The following is a 20,294-nucleotide window of genomic DNA, read 5'->3' as shown; positions in this document are numbered from 1 at the left end:
AAAGTACAGTATGTGCCAAACATCGCCCACATTTTTTTTTCTAAAACATTTTGTGTAATATTTGTAGAGATGATTGCTTTTAGTACCGGTAACTAAGCTCTGTTTTTAACTGCTTGGGGATTTAGATCTAATTTAGAGTTGAAAGCAAGATTTTGAAATGAAGATATATGTTGGATTAAATTTGATTGTGGATTTAGTTGTCAATTGCAAATGGAGACTATATGCATCAAAACCACTAAGCTACATGGTGAATCAAAACCACTTTACATGGATTTAAAATATTTGATGCATTTTATAAAGACTGCAGCATTTTTGTTTTTTAATCTCATATACACCATCTATTCCTACATCGCCAGAAGAAGCGAAATAAGAAAGATTCATCTAGGAATGTGTATGCGTTTGCAGATATTTGTATGTGTAGTTTATAGCGTAAGACTCATTCATAGACTCTTTGGCTGTGCAGGTTTAATTATAGTAATGGAGCAATAGCTCTGGAGCAGTTCTAAGAAAAAGTTCTAAGAAAAACGTTTGTAAACAGAGAAGAGTATATCATCTTTCTAATTCATATCATGTGTAATACAATATTTCTGTTGTTCTATCTATAAACCCCAGTTCAGACTACCAAAATTCATTGTATGGCTATGAAAAGCGTAAAGCTTTATGATAAGTAAATTATATTTTGTACATGTAGTCGTATAACAAAATGTTTTATACATACCAAAACCAATGTTTGAGCATCATTTAAAAAAAGGAAAACTTGCCAAAGAATCAGGTTCCTGTTCTCATCTTGACGTTGCATCATTAACATTAAAAAAAATTAAAATATAAGTGGTTAGCATTTTTATTATGAGAGTTCACTAATGATTGGCCAGCTTTGTTGTTAACTGATCTCTTCAAAATTAGTTTCTTTATAGGATGTTATCCAGTACAATGTATGCTCTATGATGAGTCTTTGCACTATGATGAGTCTTTGCACATTACTTTTTTTTGTAATAATAAACATGTTTTGTATGAATTTCATCCGGTCTGAACATGCTGATATACTATATGTTTGCTTTGTATTTCTCTTTCTTTGTACAGATTATTAATATCCAAGATATCATCAAGGCAGACACAATTGAAGCCATGAGAGATGTGTATCCTTTGTTATATTTAACCAGTAATCAAGCATGGAAAAGATATGATATGTTCTTGCTATCTCTGTCTTTCTCTCTCACTTACTCTTTCAGTCTGTCTCTCCTTTTCTCCCTTTCTTTTTTGTTGTTGCTCCTTCCTCCCCTCTCTCTCTCTTCCTCGTCCTATTTGATCTCCTCCCATTTTCTATCTCCCTCTGAGCCATCTACCACTCTCCTTTCTTCCCTGTGTTTTCTATCTATTTCTTTTTTCTGTTCCTTTGATTCTCCACCTTTCTATCAATTTTTTCTTGTTTGATAATTTCATCATTTGTGCTGAAAATTGTTATTTACTTATTTTAGGGGGCTAAGTAATTGAGACTTGAAGAGGATTGCTATTTAAATGCATGAGGGAAAGTGGGCATACAGTACTTAAACATTTTACAACTTTGGACCCAAACAATTTTGAAGTTCCTCTACGAAAAGTATTACTTTACCCTAACAATATTTTGTGATGAAATATTTTCTTACCTGGTCATCTGACCATAGACATCTTTTTATGTACTGTAACTTGTAAGACTTTTATTATAAAATGATGCATATTGAGTGCCTTGATAGCAAGTTGGATACAGATAATATTGCTTGGGGGGGGGGGTGGGGCAGATTGATAATTACAGACTGAGTTGATATTACATAGATTCTTTCAGAAGCAAATCCATTTTCACTTTCATATTTTTGTTACAACTTCCATGGAAGCCACTATGAAACCACATCAACATCACCATCATATATTAAGTTTCCTTGACTTTGGGGTGATCCCCAATCAGATATATTGTTCAAAGTCTAATGGAAACAGACCTGTACAAACTGCTCAAGACCCAGCCGCTGAGCAACGACCACATCTGCTACTTCCTCTACCAGATCCTTCGAGGGCTCAAGTACATCCACTCGGCCAACGTGCTTCACAGGGACCTCAAACCAAGCAACCTGCTGCTCAATACTACCTGTGATCTCAAGGTAAGCGAGAGCAGGCTTCTGGCCAGGAATGTGGTTACCCTTGAGTATATATGGAGGGGTCAGTGACACAAGGACGTAACTCCATTTTGAGAAAAAGTGGTTTTTGTGTCACTGAGCACTTGGGCCTTAAGGAGTTAAGACTATGTTTCACTAGCCATTGACTTCAATGGGGGTGTTGGGTGGATTTAAAGGGGAAGTCCACCCTGAAATTAAGTTAGTTTTAATAGGAGTAGAAAAATGAGAGAAACAAGTCAGTGAAAGTTTGAGCAAATTCCGATTAAAAATAAGGAAGTTAGGATTTTTGAAGTTGTGATCAATCAAACACAAATTGGCAACTCTATGACGTATCATGCGAGCTCAACTTCCATTTGCTCAGTACTAAAAAAATGTAAAATTTTCATTTTCCCTCAAGAAAAATTTCAACCATACATGCACCCTAAATATAATAATTGCAAATATGTTTCTATACTCCCCCTGCAAGGAACAAATATATATTCCGTCACCAATAACGAAGAAAACATGATTTTATGGAATATTATGCACAAAGCAAATGAAGGAGAGCTCGTATAATAAGTCACAGAGTTGCCAATTTGTATTTGATTGATCACAACTTCAATAATTCATAACTTTCTTATTTTCATTCAGAATTTGCTCAAACTTTCACTCACCTGATTTTCTTATTATTCTGCCTCTATCGAAACAAACTTATTTTGGGAGTGGACTTTCCCTTTAACTCATATATACTTTAAGAGTACAGAGTTGAGGTCCTTCCATGTTCTGAAGTCTGAACAGACAACATGGTCTTGCACCATCCTAGGTGTGGTTCAGGAGGATAGTTGCTTGTTATAAGCACCAAACGTGTTATGTTCTGGTCCCCCCCCCCCCTAACCAAATTGCAGGTTGAAAATGTGATGCATTTACTCATTAATTACCCTGTGGGTATTCTTGTCTTGTATAATTTGCCCTTGGTATTTTTTAGGACCCGTTCCCCCTCGCTTGGTATTAGCACTTATGGTGTTAAATGTGCCGGTGAGAACCTTAGGTAAAGGTAGTCTTGTGAAAATGAGCAGACAACGCTGAATGTGATTTGCCCCTAAATTTGTCAAAGCGGCCATTATGTTTAAATGGAAATAGAGGCCCCCAGCCCTGCGTAAAAAGGTAAAATACACATTTTGTTAATGCCTTGTTAAATAGGCAGAAACTTGCATTATTGTCCTAAATGTATACATCCAAATAGAGGGGGATGCTATAAAAAGCAATGCTTGTATGGTGCATTCCCCTGAGACTTAATTATTTAACATTACAGAGTTTTGGTCAAACTAATTATAAAAATAGTAAGAAACAATGGCGATTTTGAGATTCCATTTGTATTGAATTTCACACTCAAGGTGGATAAGGTGGGAGAGTGACTCCATTTTTTTTTTTATCCCATGCCTCCCCTGATGAGTAGATAGATATATATACATGTACATGTACATTGCATGTAAGACACTATGAACATGACGGACAATGAAAGCGGACAAAATATACAGTTCCTCAGGTAGACAAAAGAACATCCCTTCACTGCTATTATGTAAAAAGGTGAATATGCATGTGACACCTGTTATACACATTTTTACATAATAGCAGTGAAGGGATGTTCCTTTGTCTACCTGAGGAACTGTATATTTTGTCCGCTTTCTTTGTCAGTCATGTTCGTAGTGAGAGCCAATTTCAAACTGGATTCACCATGAGGCTCTATGGGAATTGAAAGGCATTACTTGTAAGAAACAATGCCATTACAAATCGAGTCCATTGATTGCTGTAGGCTATGAAAACTTGGATTATGTCGTCCCTATTTTCACGAAGTGACGGTAGTGAGGACAATCGTCATGCAAAGTGAATGCAATTTTTTTTCGCTACCGTCACTTCGTGAAAACAGCGACGATGTGAAGCCTTCAACAGCATTTGAGCAATGAGTCCTCCTTCCTCCTTTATTTCTAGTCTTTCAGTTCATAATCGTTGCCTCTACCGGTATCTCTTTCTCTCTTATTTCTTTCTTCCGTGTTTTCATTTTCTCCTTGATCTAGGTTAAATGTTATTTTATTACTTTATTATTGTTGTCAGAGATGAAAATTAAGATTTTTTAATTTTATTTGTTTTCATCTTTGTTTGCAATAAAAACATCTGTATATATGCTAGTGAACCACTGACTAGTGAGGAAAACCTCTTTAAAGGGATACAGTATTGAGTAACTTTGTCTCAGATTCTGAAACAAAATCCTGGATTTAGCTCATGCTTCAATGATAATTATAAACCTTTACATGTATGTCAGTCAGTCAGGAACCCCATGACTTTTACAAGCTGATCACCTGTCTGATTATAAAGTATGATTGGAAATCGAAACCAAATTTTGCGTTTTCTTAAAGGTTTTCATAACACTACAGTTGGAGAAAACGAGTTTGGTAAAACCTGTCACTTAAAGATTTTTAATTTTTTGAGGCACTTCTTGATCATTTTGAAGCGCAATTTTTGTAAGGCTTCAATATTACACCATATCACAAACACTGATGATACGTAGGGCCGTGCATCTCGTATTTAACATTGTTAAACAAGGCCTTTAACTGGCATTAGACGTACATTTTTGTTTTGGTTCAACTTTGACTGGAAAATGAATAAATAAATATATGAATAAGTAAATTTAATTGATAAAGTATACATTTCTCTTCCATTTCTTCTCATTTTTTGTTTTACCTTTTCTTTTTTAATTTACCCCTTCACACCATTATTACTGATAACGGTACATGTACATGTACTGTAGATAATAATCTAATCTGGATTAGCATATTGTAGGTATTGACCCTTTTTATGTACACTTTTGGTGGAATAAACCACATTACAAAAAGATGCCATAGCAAATAAATAAATTATATATGTTACACATATGAAGAAAAAAATGTAACCACATGCAGTCACAAGCTTCTCTAACATTACTGCATCTTGTCATAATATAAGATACATGTGTATCAACAACAACAACAACAGAAAATGTCCTTGCACAATTTTTTCATACTGACAAAGTCGTATCGAAAGCTTTACAAATGAGCAGTATCATAGAATTTTTCATGAAAAGATAGTGAGTTTCATTGCATTGTTCTTGAAGAGATAGTGAGTTTCATAGAATAGCAATATCATCCAACCCTTGTAATTTGTGTGAAAGCAGAAAAATCGGATAAACAGTATGGCGAAAGTTTGAAATAAATTGGTCCAACAATAAGAAAGTCATCTTTGAAAAATGAGATCACTAAATCTAAGGGAATCGCAAATTGGCAATTTGGTCACTACATTGTGACTTTTTTTCATGGACAGCTCTCTTCTTTGTTATCTTAAATTTTTGTTTTTCTTCTATGCGCCTTCTGAAATTCATTCCCCCCCCCCCTTTGGTCCGCTTTTGTTCAAACTTTCAGTAGTTTTCCCTTTAACGAGGCAGTCCTTGTTTGTAAAGCGATACACGTACATTGTATAGTCCTCAGTGTGTCTTCACTTGGCCTTCAGCCTAGTGACGTCTTAGCCAGCAGATGTAATAGTTATCTCACACAGCGCATCAGTAAAATATGTCCCAGACATCAATCAATCGTTGTATCGTCTCGTGAGAACGAGAAGGTCGTTAATTTAGCGTTGATTGATAGGAGTTAACACCCTTCTGATTCTAAGTACTAGATGCTAACTGTTGTGTGGTGAATAGCCATTCATGAATTGTGTGTATGAAGTTAAAAAAAGGAATCATATCTACATTCATGTACATTGCAAAATGGATTGAAACTGTAATGTACACTAAAAAATGTACGGTAACAAAAATATACAAGCTTTCTAATACAGTAATGGCACAATTTAATCAGCATATGAGAGTGGGTACTCTTTTCAAAATATATTTTTTCGTGTTTAGATGCATCCCTAGGATTTGTGAGAAGTCGGTTGACAATTACTGTGTCTCTCAGTTGCATTGGACGAGGGAAATTCTAACTCGGTGGAAGTCTCGTTAACAGTCTCAACCTGTTTGTTTGGCCAAAGTTCAATAGTGCTGCATACATACATTATAGCTAGGGCTACACGAAATGCGTTGGGCAGCATACATGTAGATTAGCATGAGCATGTACATGTATATGTCTGTATGATAAGTGCATTTCTACTTCTATTTGTAAACAAACCATGTAGACATACATGTGGGATAGCTATCGGCATTTTAGACGTAGAAGAATCCTTGCTATATTCATCAGTGATATCTCATTTATCATACATGGTAAACTCTTAGCCTGTTCACACTGGAAGAAATGTAAACACAACTCGTATTAAACAAAAACGTTGTTTCAAGATAGCGAAATAGGCTTATACATTGGGAAATAACATTGCATCAAAAAAGTTTTTGTAAAGAGACCAATTTTGAAGAGGTCAGTTGACACTATGAACATGACGGACAATGAAAGCGGACAAAATATACAGTTCCTAAGGTAGACAAAGGAACATCCCTTCACTGCTATTATGTAAAAATGTGTAGAACAGGTGAATCTGCATGTTACACCTGTTTTACACATTTTTACATAATAGCAGTGAAGGGATGTTCCTTTATATACCTGAGAAACTGTATATTTTGTCCGCTTTCATTGTCCGTCATGTTCATAGTGTGACATGACGGCTAAACACATGAGTGCCAGCTCAGGGTACATGTAAGCCTGATCAGTTACATGGTGTTCCCATGATACAATGTTCAGACGAGAGCGGGATCCAGATTCTTTATCAAGTTTTTGTTGGAAACGATGCTAAACATGCGTTTTGCTGTATGATGTTCAGACTATTAAAGAAAGTATAATTTACAATCGTACATGGCTTTACCGTTTGTATGGGTTATTGGTAATGTTAGGTTTTTGCTTCTGTAACCATTGCTTTATTTGGTCAAATGAATAGGGTTAGGGCTGTAGTTGGGTTTTAGGTTAGGTTTAGGGTTAGGACTAGTTTGGGGTTGACTTTAGGAAATTGACTTCAGTGCAATTGTTGCAGAAGGATGTGTCAGACAATCGTTTACATGTACATGTAGGTGCACCTCATTTCAAGACATATTTGCGTGTGTCTACATGTAGATGGTCGGGCTTAGTGCTTTTATTTAAAGACTGCTAGTGCAGCAACAAAACTTTGAAAAAGCGGGGGTGATAATATGATTGCAAGGCCCTCGGGGAGAAGAGTATTAATACTGATGAGGGTAAACAAGACATATTATTATTATTATTATTTTTATTATAAAATATCATACAGAAATATGATACGAAGGTACAGGTGCATTGAATGGACAGACGGTCAAAAGGTTCCCTTTGAAAAAGGGTTCCCCTCGTGAAAACTGGGTCGCTACTCTGACAAGAAAGGCGATCCTGCTCAATCTTGCCTGTGGCACGATTGTGAAGTCTTGCCCGATAATGATATTAATGAGCCGTCTTCTCCGTCATGCAGATGTACGCTGACAAATGACTTAGTGATGATATTTATATTTCATCTCCAAACTGAATCAAGTAATTAGTTTATGGCTCTGTGTGACTGTGTGTGTAGGTATAATGCACCAGGAAGAGGGAGGATTACTAAATACATGTTATTTTTAGAGAAAGGATTGTTGTTTCTATAGTCTCATAAAGACAATTTGTTTTTATAATAAAAACTGCAAGATATGTACAGTATGTGAATTTTATTGATTTCCATCATAGAATCATCCTAATTAAAAACCTGAATTACATGTTTCTAATGTCATATCAAATCACTATTTTGATACACATGTAAAGCACTAGAGAATTATGTTCCTTTTTTTATATAATGGAAATGCATCCACGTTGAACTGAGTGGTAGAATTATTGAAATTAATAATGTAAAATGCACAAGGGGAAAGGGGTTAGGGGCAGGGTAATACAATCTAAAAACTTATAATGAAATATTATTATGAAATGAGAAATGAGAAAGCTAAAGGTGGTTTTTGAGCATGGGTTGCTGCTAACATATGCTGTTTAAGAATAGGCGTAGATGTAGAAATGTGTGTGTTTTGCACCATAAGATATAAATTACAGTACACTCTATGTTATACAATGTATGAGATGTATCTCCTTTTGCAGAGTTTTTCATTTGTAATGAAATTTGACATGCATTAGCAGTATGCCACAACAATGAAATCATATTCATATGTTCCACATTGTGTGTTTACGGGATTTTGAAACAGTATTTTCTGTAGTCGTACAATTCTATATTTTTGGCATGCTGAAGCAATAGGATACCTTTACTGTAGGCTACATGTAACCACCCTACATGTATCTGTACAAAATATCCATTAGTTGTTGGTTTGAGATTTACAGTGGATTAAAAAAAAAAAAATTAACTAGGTTCACTATACTGATACCCTGATTACAAAATCAATCAAACCCATGCATTTGTCCTTATCCGGTAGTCCACCAGAAGCTGATACATGTAATTATTCCTCCTCTGCAGGATATGTTGCAGGCGTGTATAATCTCCCTGGATCATTGTCCAGCCTACTTTCCTTTCATCACAATAGAAACAATGTTTATCATAAAAAATACTAGTTATCTTCCTTTTATAGTGATAAGATGATGAACTGCAGGGGAAAAAATATTTAAAACATTTCGGGGGCTACTTTTCAAGCTTGCTTGCATGAAAATAACACACTTTCAATTTGTTTTGCATTGAACTCTACATGTATGTAAAAAATTTTGGGCCCTTTTAGGACTTTCGGGGGCTCTTTATGGCATTTTGGGTGCTAATTTGCCTCGAGCCCCCGTGTATTTTGTTCCTATTGAACTGAGTTGGTATGTGTGTCTTCTGTAGTTAATGCATGTAACAAGAGTCTTATGTTGTATACCCATACATACAGATTTTTCACATGTACATGTATTTCTAACTTTTCACAAGTCCATCTGACTATAACAGCACAAACATTTGTTTCATTTGCCCTCAGATCTGCGACTTTGGACTTGCACGGATAGCTGACCCCGGCCACGACCACACAGGTTTCTTGACGGAATACGTAGCGACGCGATGGTACCGCGCCCCCGAGATCATGCTGAATTCCAAGGGTTACACCAAGTCCATTGACATCTGGTCGGTCGGTTGCATTCTGGCCGAGATGTTGAGCAACAGACCCATCTTTCCTGGAAAACATTGTATCCTTTAACTCATAGATCAGTCTGATGTAAACAGCGCCATCTAGGGCGAGGATTCATATATATGGCTCCTTGATCTAGACTAAGGCAAGGATATGAGTTTTTATCTAGATAGACAAATTGATGACCTTTAGAGCAAATAACTGCCTTCACGTTCATTGAGTTCCAATTTGAAAGCCATTTTATTTTAAAGATAAATACCCTTACTTTTACATGAAAAAAATAGTAGTAAGTAACGACTATTTCATCTTCATTTTATTAAGAGATATTTAAGTTATAATGAATTTCAGTTGTGCAGAATTAACAGTGATTATTGACAGACACTAACTGCCGGCTCATTCTTATATATGTTTATTATGACAATTAAAATGTCTCCTAGTAACGCAGAAGATGAAAAGTTTTGAGAATACCACCCCATTGTTGTCCTTGACTTGACGGTGAATGTCAGATCTGGATCAACTGAACCACATCCTGGGAGTTCTAGGTTCACCATCCCAAGACGACCTGAAATGCATCATCAACGAGAAGGCCAGAGCCTACCTCCAGGGACTACCGTTCAAGTCCAAGATTCCCCTCAAGTCACTCTTCCCGAAGGCTGATAACAAAGGTAAGTAACCAGGATTGGAGCAAGGGGTTTGCTACACTGGTTGAGGTAGCTGAAAATGATGATGATGATGATGATGATGGTGATGGTGATGGTGATGGTGGTGATGATGATGATGATGATGGTGATGGTGATGGTGATGGTGGTGATGATGATGATGATGATGATGATGGTGATGGTGATGGTGATGGTGGTGATGATGATGATGATGATGATGATGGTGATGGTGATGGTGATGGTGATGGTGGTGATGATGATGATGATGATGATGATGGTGATGGTGATGATGTGGCGATACTGATGATGATGATGTGGTGATACTGATGATGATGATGTGGGGATACTGATGATGATGATGATGAGGCTACTGAGGATCATAAAGATCATGATGATGATTTCTTTGATCAATATGATGAAGGTGGTGTTGTTAGTGAATGTAGATGATGATAGTGATGCCCCTAAATCCTCGTTAAGATATAACACAATAATATGTGATGGCTTTTTTATGATGTGAAAAGTGCAATACGCTTCAAATTTCCATATCTTATAACACAGAGCTTGATGAATATGCGCAGGACCTTTACTGCGTGCCGTTGCCCTTTAGTTACATGTAAACAAAAATGCAGCCACTTTTTATGCCTCCGTTACGAAGTAGCCGAAGGCATTATGTTTTCGGGCTGTCCGTACGTACGTCCGTCCGTACGTCCCGTTCTCGTGATCGCGTTATCTGAAGAACCGATTGATGGATTCCTGCCAAACTTTGGTCATGTATGTATCTTGCAGAGCCAATGAACTGTTTAGATTTTGGGGTCACGAGGTCAAATGTCAAAGGTCACAGGGCTTATTATGTATGCAAAAACAGCTCGTGATCGCGTTATCTCAAGAACCAATTGATGGATTCCTGCGAAACTTAGGTCATGTATGTTACTTGCAGAGCCGATGAACTGATTAGATTTTGGGGTCTCGGTCAAGGTCAAAGGTCATGCGGCTCATTATGTATGCAAAAAATAGCTTGTGATCGCATTATCATTAGAACAGATTGATGGATTCCTGCCAAACTTAGATCATGTATGTATCTTGCAGAGCCAATGAACTGAGTAGATTCTTGGGTCATGAGGTCAAAGGTCAAACGTCATGGGCTCATTATGTATGCAAAAATAGCTTGTGAACGCATTCTCATTAGAACTGACAGATGGATTACTATTTAACTCAGGACATCTTGCAGAGCCAATGAACTGAGTACATTTTAGGGTCATGAGGTCAAAGATCAAAGGGTCATATATGTATATGAGAAATTGCTTTTTGGTTTGTAAACTTGCTCTATGACGGAGGCATCATTTTCGACTGCGCGCAGTCGAAGTTCCATCTAGTTTTTATTGTAGCTGTTTACACAGTGATATATGAACAAGCCTTTATGGTGTTAATGATGAGGATGATGATGATGATGATAATGATATGCTGCTGCTGCTGCTGCTGCTGATCAAAATAATGTTGATGGTGATGATGAAGTTGATGATGGTAGTTATGATAGTGGTTATAGATGGGGATGATCATGGTCATTTTATAGGGTCGATATGAAATGACTTGCAGCAAAATATGGCTGAAATGTTGATAGTGGTGCATTATGTAAGTACAAGTCGATACCTTTCATTGTTCTTCTTTTCTTCTTTCCAACATCACATAGCTCTTGATTTCTTGGAGAGGATGCTTTCCTTCAACCCTGACAAGAGGATAACTGTGGAGGAAGCTCTAGCACACCCCTACCTGGAACAATACTATGATCCAGATGATGAGGTATACATGCATTTAAACTGTTTTCTATAACCATGCAGGTGATCCAATATTTGCTTGGGACAGTTGCTTCTAGCTTTAGTTCATCAAGGTTGTGGTTGAAATTTCTTTTAAAATTACATTTAGTCAGGGTTTGACACCGAAAGGCGCCTGGGACATATGGTCGCCTAAAATCTAGGATCAGACCCTCGAAAGTTCATAACTTTTACATGTGGCTTATAGATCTGGAACCCCTCACCATAAAGTTAGTATGGAGCCTAGTTTTAAAGTATTTCCTATAGCCGTTCAGAGAAAACCTGCCATTGCCTACCAGGTGCATCCTACTTTAGGTGACTGTGTGGGTTTTCTTGTGAAACCAGTCGTAGAGAGGTGCAGCCATAAGGGTGGGCCTGGGAGAGGGTATGACTTCACTTGCTTGATAAAATTGGAATTAATAAGGTCACTGAACAGGGGAAAGATGTTGGAAGGGGCCTTCTTTTGCCATTTAAGGGGGAGGGGTGCTCACCCATGCCCCTCTTCAGCTATGCTTCTGATATGTACTACATGTGGTTTGTTTTGTCATTATATGCACTGATATATGATGTGCAATAACCTTTATATTCATTCTGTTTTTTCTCTCTTCAGCCTGTCAAAGAAGAGCCGTTCACATTTGTCACGGAGCTGGATGATTTACCAAAGGAGAAACTGAAAGAGATGATCTTTGAAGAAGCCAGTAAATTCAACCCATCCCCAAGCCCCAATAGTAAGATCCCTACATTACATTTGTAAAGTAAATAACCCTCTCTATCTATTACTTACAACAACAGAAACAAGGGGGGGGGGGTGCAAACTATTAGTTTGCACCCGTAGTCGAATGCTCGAGTACCCGCACGGTTGACAACTACTCGGGTACGATTTCTTGTACCCGAATATTCGGCCGCAAAAAAAAAAAAAAAAAAAAAAAAAAATATGTCCAGGCCCACGCTTACCCGTGCCAGGGAGAGCGGCGTCCGCTGGCATGGTACCGTCGGTAAAAATGTTTCCCAACTCAAGCACTGTCAAACTCACCTTTCAGAAACTGGGACCAAATGTCCAGATTTCTGTTTGGACTTGGAGGAAAATGGATTATTCTGCCATCTTTGGTTTTTAAAACAGCATTGTTTACTGTTATTATTCTTATTAAATCGGCGCCTTCAACTGCAACTCAAAATAAAGTTGCATGCGTTTTCAGCGAGGGTCCTGAGAAACTGCCGAGTGGTATGGTAGTGGCAAAAAAAGAAAAAAAAGGAAAAAAATCAAAAAATCAAAAAATTAAAAAAAAATCAAAAAAATTCAAAAAAATTCAAAAAAATTCAAAAAAATTATAAAAAAACATGGCGTCCGAATATTTGAGTATTCGCCTGTGAGCCTGGGAGTGTACTCGGGTACCTCATTACACTGTTGTGCACAGCCCTAGTGCAAACCTGCTAATGATTTATTCAGGTTCTCTTTGGGAATTTAGATGCCTTTTATTTTATTTTCTTTGTAAATTGATGTACCCTAAATGAACATTGAATAATTGCAGGGCCCACGGATGGAGCGTATTAACTATGATGTTGCTACACCGGATAAATAAGACCTGATGACTGTTATCATCGTTGTTATCCTTCACACTGTAATGAGTTCAATTTCTCTCCCTGTTTTCTCTCTTATTCTTCCCTCACAGCTAGCTGAAATTAGACATATGGAACCTTCCCGACAACTGCCATAAATGTACAGAGGGGACACTAAATGGACAGATGGATCTTACAAAGCAAAGAAGGAAAGGAAGGAAGGGAGAGAGATATTTGTTTATCATATTTTTCTGGGTTGTTATTTGTAACACAGCAGTGGCTAATATTTGACAAGATGTATTACAGTGCAGCTTCTAAATTGTACAGGTTCTATGGTAAGGGTTTTTTAGGGGAATCCCCAAGAAGTAGGGGTCTAGATATGACAACAGTTAATGGGAGGAGATATATACGACAGGAGTCAAATTTACAAGACTATTTACAGGAATGTCAGTGCATGTAAAATGTCATGAATAACTATGAAACATCAAACTACCCCCCCCCCTCCATAAATGCTTAGATTGGATAGATTCAATCTTTCTGAAAAAATCTTCTTTGATGCAGGGTTCTTTATTGGCAGCTTTTGAAGCTCTTGTTAGTTTTATAAAAGACTCAAATACACTCTTGAGCATCTGAACAGAATATTATTATTATTATTATTATTTTTTTTTTTTTTTTTTGGGGGGGGGGGGAGGGGGTAGGGGATTGTGAATAACTATGGAAGCCTATGGAAAGTGGGTGTTTTCAGTAAATTAAAAAATTCAGTAGTCTTTGGGTTATCTTGTGCATTGCTACCTGAAACATGTTAGGAATTACCATAGTCTGCAATTTGTGATATATTGCCACTGCTTGTTGTACGTCTGAAAGATTACATTTTTGGAAGAAGGAGAACTTGCAAGGCTGGAAAAGGGATAGTTTGATTTGTGATGGTATGAAGGGCACCTATCTATCATGAATGTACAGTAACGGATGATTTTAAATGGGGGCATGTTTTGCTTACTTGTAAAAGCTCATGAAATCATGCATATGAAATCTAATGTACAAAGTTTATAATGTTTATACTTAAAAAAAAGAGAGAGAAACATTGACGATTATAATGTCAAGAGATGATTATACAAAAAAAAATGATTTAGATGATCATGTCTGTGTATCATTGTGATTGTTGATGTATTGTACTTTTTACTCTTGCAGTCAATAATGTATTTGAATGCATGGCATTGTCTAAGGGAATCTATTTGAAGAAAAAAATGTGGTCATGTATTATAGTATCATGGTATTTTTGCATGTTAGTAAATAAGTACATTTTGAAAGACCACCATCCCACAATCCTTTGCCATCAAGCGATAGAGAGTGAAGCTCTTTAATAAGATGCTTGTCTAAAAGAGGATTTTATTAGCAGTGGCATTCATATAAAACAGTGCAAGATCTGTTTGCCTGTATTGTCCTCCTCCAGTTACGAGCTGCAGTAAGGTTTTGAGATATGACATACTTCTTGCGTCATGCGGTCCAAATTTGTCAACAAAATCAATTGATCATGATGCAGTGTATGTAGGGTAACCCCGAAGCGAGGAAGTTCCTACCTTTTGCATGTAGATATTAAACATGCGAGAATGATTGCACGATCATGGGTAAAGGTTATTATTTCAAGCTATTGCCGGAGCTCATTACCTCAAAAACTGTGTACAGCACATTTGGTGAACTTTTGTTTTTCCATGTGTCATTGTGTCATAATTTGCTAGACTGACCTCTGCTCATCCAAGGCAATGTCGGTGTGTATTGTTGGCCAATTAGACTTGGTCCTTAAGGAGCGATAAAAGTGTAGACAGGCAGAAAATTGTACTGCTTTGGACAAACTTCAATTTCAGCAGCTGAAGTATGTTAAATTCTTTCACAAAGCCCTCATTTCAAAACAAATTACAAAAGCATGAAATAGTATTAGAAATGGTGGAAAGGGCCTTTTCCTTTTTACCCTGAAACATCTTGCTGCTTCTGCAAAATTTCTCTTAATCTGAACAAGAGAAGATGTCTGTGATGCACATTTTTCGAAGAGATTAGGTAGTAAAATAGAAAGCCTAGATATCTCTGTTTCAATATTAAAACATGGAGAGCTAACTATGGATGAAAGCTCTTAAATCATTTTCACATTATTTTGTCTTTTATATTATGCAACTTGGGTGACCATTTTAGATTCTGGGTAATAGCAGTTTAGAGAGAGGAGAAAATTTATTTATGTTTCTATTTCCTTTTGTTTTTTAATGGTGAATATACAGTGTTCGTATAGGTCCTGAGATAACAACTGATACAGAATATAGCTCCCCAATGATTTTTTTTTGGCAAAGCTGAATGGTCCTTTGTAATTGTAATTTTTCCTGGTCATATGGAGTGTGCGGGATGAAGGAGTTAGGCATAGGTTCATCCTTAAAGGAATTCTAATCTTGAACCAACCTTGCTCTCACGGTTATTGAAAACAATTTTATTTTTCAATGACCCATGTGGATATACCAACATCATATTTTGCACTCAGAGACTAGAGTTATGACCATTGGGTCTTGATCAGGTCATGTGACGAACTTAGAGCACAAACTTTGACCAAAGCATGGCCTCCTCCAACACTGTAAGTTCTAGTCAGCTTGTACAAAGTTAAAATAAAATGTACCGGTAGTTCTGTCTCCATCTCTCTGAATGACCAGGGCCTTGCTGCACAAAACTTACCATTGATGGTAACTTTGCCATCAGTGGTAACTACCATGGAAACCTTGATTTTGATTGGCTGTTGAGCCCTGTTACCATGGTAGTTGCCATTGATGGCAAAGTTACCGTCAATGGTAAGTTATGTAACTGGGCCCAGGAGTAGGTAGTAAGAACCTGTTTACATTGTATATACCATTGTCCGGCGGATGTTTCCGCTCACATTGGCAACATCCTTTCCTTCAACACGTCGGAGTAGGGTATTCCCCACGTATTGTCAATTTTACAATGTAGCGAGTGGAGATGGTGATTCTTTTAGGCACGTCTTTAGATGATATGTACGCAACTCGAGTAGTGTAAAATATTAGTTGACAATGGACCTGACATAGACTTTAGTGCATACGACCAGGAACATGGGCAAGAGGTACTGCACTTGCTCACCTGATGTAGGACCATTGTGTCACATTTCCAACATTAATTTGCTGCAGGATCATGAAAGTTGACTTCACTTTAGCATTGTAAAAATTATTTTCCTAATTTAGAGAGTTGTAAATTGAATGAAAGTTTGTCATTCCAAGTGATTTTGTGTAACAGGAAGAAGTGTATATTTTTTATTAATCATTTGTAAATCTTTATTATGGATCTATGTGGTACATACGTAGATGTGAATTAACGTTAAGTAGTGATGGCAAAAATGTACAATTTCTTGTCACCTTTGATAGACAGAAATTGAATGTGATAAAGCAAGTCCTTTTAAAGGAAACATTAATTAATTAATTAATTAATACATGACATTTCAAAACAGAGCTAGCTCAATACCGTTGTAGATTGTTAATCATGCTATAAATAAAATGTTTGAACCAACAAAACCAACTTTTAAACAGTTATATAAGGATCACCGAAAGATTTTCCTGACAAATTTGAAGGGCAGAAGTCATTTCCTTGCAGTCCTGAACATCCACTGTAATTTTTTTTAGAAATGTCAGACTCGCTTAAAGAAGAAAAAAAAGGAATCTTTTTGAAAAATTCATGACCCGATGCAGTTACAGCAAAGTAAGTCATAAACTGTGCTGTAATAGGGTTATAAACTTGTTTGAGTTTGAAAATCAGTCTGAATTCTTGGGTGTTTTCTATCTTAATTTGGCTGTTTTTACCCCAGTTTCTCAAACCAATTTGCATGCTACTAAATTGTGGTATTTACTTGAAGGAGCTCCTCTTTCAAAAGTTCACTATATTTTTCTGTATTCCAAAGACTAACAATGATGGGAACTTGATTTTAGCTAGCTAAAATTGTAAGATATATTGCAAGATTTTTTATTGATCTTTTAGAGATATTACTTGCTTATAAAAATATATATATGAGTATATGTTTGTGCAAAGTATGTGAACACTTTCCATGACAGATAGATTATGCAGCAAAAGTTTAAAAAAGATAAAAAGAAATATTATATGAGTGTCTTTGTAAAACTATGACAATATATCATTAACGCATGTGTATAGTTTGGTCGCCTACTTGGTTCACTACGTGAATTTGATGTTGTTTTCAACTTTTGTTATACAGAATTTATATTATTGTAATAATGCAAGTGGGATAATTCATACCAGCATGTTGCAGCATAAATTGTAGTGTTATGATCATAGATACAGAGTAAAAAAAGAGAAAAACAAATATGGAAGAAACTTCTGACAAATTATTGTAGCTTCAAATTCACAATAAATGTACAGTACTTCACAAAATAGTTTGGCGTTTGCAGAAATTGTTTTTTATCATGTTTGTCACACATTTCATTCTTATTCCCTTCATCCCCTCTTTCATATTTGTCATAGGCTTTTTTGTTTTGTTCCATGATTGGCTGGGATTATCCGTCTATTCCAGGTGATTTTTGTCTGTCTTCTTCACTGCCCATTCCCTGTACCCTTACTTGCTTTTATTTCAGTGAACAAACTTAATGATTTCACTGCGATCCAATTTTCGAAGAGGTCGGAATTACATCATCATCATTATCATCATCATCAAGTGCCAGGTCTGTTACAGACATTGAAGGTCGTGGCCCTCCATTTCAGTCTTATTATCTGCTATTCTTAAAAAGCTGGTATTGCTGATTTCATTTTTGCTTGTCCATTTGTTCAGGCTTTGGAGATATGTAAGGCGTTGCCTTCCCCCTGCTCCTCTTTACAGAAATCTTCCCTGTTAATATTTTTTTTCTTCTTCTAGATAATCCTTTCTGTATATGTGACCAACAAATTTAATTTTCCTCTTTCTTATCGTGTTGATGGGTGACGATTTTACTATTGCTTTTCTGAACAATCCTTCACTTGTTATCTTTTCTGAATTACAGAATTACACAAGATGTAGAAATTTAAACAAATATTATCTTTCTTACTGATTTTTATGATTTTTATATCTATTTATGAACAGATATAGGAAAAATCGGCTTAAAATCATATCATGGCTGGTGTCTGGTCTCAATGATATAAGCCACTTTGGTTTTACCTTGCTTTTTATACCTATAATAGACGTATCATTTTCATGAAGAATATGCATGTAAAAAAAACAGATGCACATCCATTCCAAATATCATTTATTATAAGATTAATCAAAATTCTTAAGCCTTCGAAGAAGAAAAAAAAAGAAACTGGCCTATCAACACCTTTCAGAGGGCTAGGAGACAATTATAAACCAGCCCCCGCCCCCCCCCCCCCAAAAAAAAAAAGAGAGAGAGAGAGAGAGAGAGAGAGAGAGAATAAGGAGGAAAGGTCTCGTGGCTGATGTTTTTATTGGAGGGGGGGGGGGGGGGGGAGGAGCAAATACGGTACAGACAAATGTAAACATTTAGCAAATAGCACGGGTAAGCATGTGCCCCTTTGCTTGGTCCACCATTGAAACGGAGAGAGAGAGAGAGAGAGAGAATACAGGAGAGACCAAAAATTTAAGGACAAGAAGCAGGAGATATTTCGGGGCTTGGCAGTCTTGAAACGGAGCATCCGATATACCCGATATCAATATGTACCCTTTCAATAAATACAACAAATTAAATGAATAAACGAACACATTACTTAATCAACGAAGCTCTTCCCCCAAGCCTTCTGATCTTTCTTGAACACCTGCTGATCCGGCTTGGATATGGATCGATTTGTAAACCCCTATTAAAATGTCTTTTATTTTCATTAAAGTCGAGGGCTGCTTTCAATAGACTTGGATGTGAAAGATCTTTCGTATTCACTCATGCAAGTCAAGCGCCCTTTTAAATGACAAGTAAAACCCCGGGTAAAATCCTGACCATTATCATTTGTATGTTGAAAAATGTATAACAGACTGGAGAAGAATATGATGGGACTGTGGAGAGTGAACTTAAATGGTAAAAATCGTTATAAAACTGACAAGAGGACTCCTGAATGTATTTAAATGGGACATAGCTTGGTGGCTAAAGCTACCGGTCGCAGGTTAAACTGACGACAGGCGCAGCTAGCTGACGACTGATGTTAGGTACCCCCTCCATTTTTAATGAACACTATTTTTTGTCCCCACTTCGTGAGAAAATATTTTTTTCGGCGAATGAGCCAGCCGGTGAATAAGCTGGGGGGGGGGGGGGGGGGGGGGGGTAATACCACTATTTTTTGTTTGTTTCCCAATTCGTGAACAAATATTTAGCGGCGAATGAGCAGGGGAGGGGGGGGGGGGGGGGGTAAGTAGCATTATTATTATTATTTTTTTGTTTTTGCTCAACAATGGGGGGGGGGGGTAGTGTGTGTTTTTTTAACCCCCCCCCCCCTCCCCCCACCCCTGCGTATGCCCCTGCATGCCCAGGATAATAGAGGAGAAAGGACAGAGTGTGCATTATTTGCCGAAAATTGCATTTACCGATACTACAGGAGCCTGAGATTTGATTGGATAAAAGTGACTGCACTGTTGAGCGTACCGAGCGTACTTTCCGAACTGCCACTTTGCAGTAATTTGATTGGATAAAAGTTATTGCGCGATGTGTAGGATAATAACGAAATTATCACGTAGTCTACAAAATAGGCGTTACCGTTTTCTATTTCTATTGCAAATTTTACTTTCAAACAGGCATGCACAATAAATTGGTGGAATGAGAACGGAAAATAAAGGATGTAAATAGTAATTCAGGAAGAATGGTATCATATCAGGATTCTGAAACAAAACAATTTATCATAGAAAAATGAACTGATGGATGAGTAGAATCGTTCAACTGTTCTCGAATGCTTCTTTCCAAATTCGAACCCGAACATCGATTTACAGAGTATGTAAGCTAAACAGCCTGGACGCTGGAAGCAAGCCTAATCCTCGAACAGCTGATTTTGAAGA

General features: G+C 37.0%; 1 protein-coding gene across 1 annotated transcript in view; it reads left to right on the top strand.

Annotated features, from left to right (window-relative positions):
- Positions 1 to 13,780, top strand: part of LOC373525 (MAP kinase) — a gene marked incomplete at its 5' end in the record, with an annotated part of 39,178 nt that extends 25,398 nt beyond the window's left edge. Inside the window, 7 exon segments of the mRNA NM_214648.1 lie at positions 1,081 to 1,136; positions 1,940 to 2,129; positions 9,112 to 9,316; positions 9,765 to 9,923; positions 11,605 to 11,714; positions 12,336 to 12,453; positions 13,396 to 13,780. Of these exon segments, the coding sequence (NP_999813.1) occupies positions 1,081 to 1,136; positions 1,940 to 2,129; positions 9,112 to 9,316; positions 9,765 to 9,923; positions 11,605 to 11,714; positions 12,336 to 12,453; positions 13,396 to 13,403 (846 nt within the window). The 3' untranslated portion in view covers positions 13,404 to 13,780.
- Positions 13,781 to 20,294: the final 6,514 nt, after the last annotated feature.

The sequence above is a fragment of the Strongylocentrotus purpuratus genome, unplaced genomic scaffold (assembly GCF_000002235.5).
Source record: "Strongylocentrotus purpuratus isolate Spur 01 unplaced genomic scaffold, Spur_5.0 spur5_scaffold_2, whole genome shotgun sequence".
Classification (NCBI taxonomy): domain Eukaryota; kingdom Metazoa; phylum Echinodermata; class Echinoidea; order Camarodonta; family Strongylocentrotidae; genus Strongylocentrotus; species Strongylocentrotus purpuratus.
This window is presented reverse-complemented; position numbering and strand designations above follow the sequence as displayed.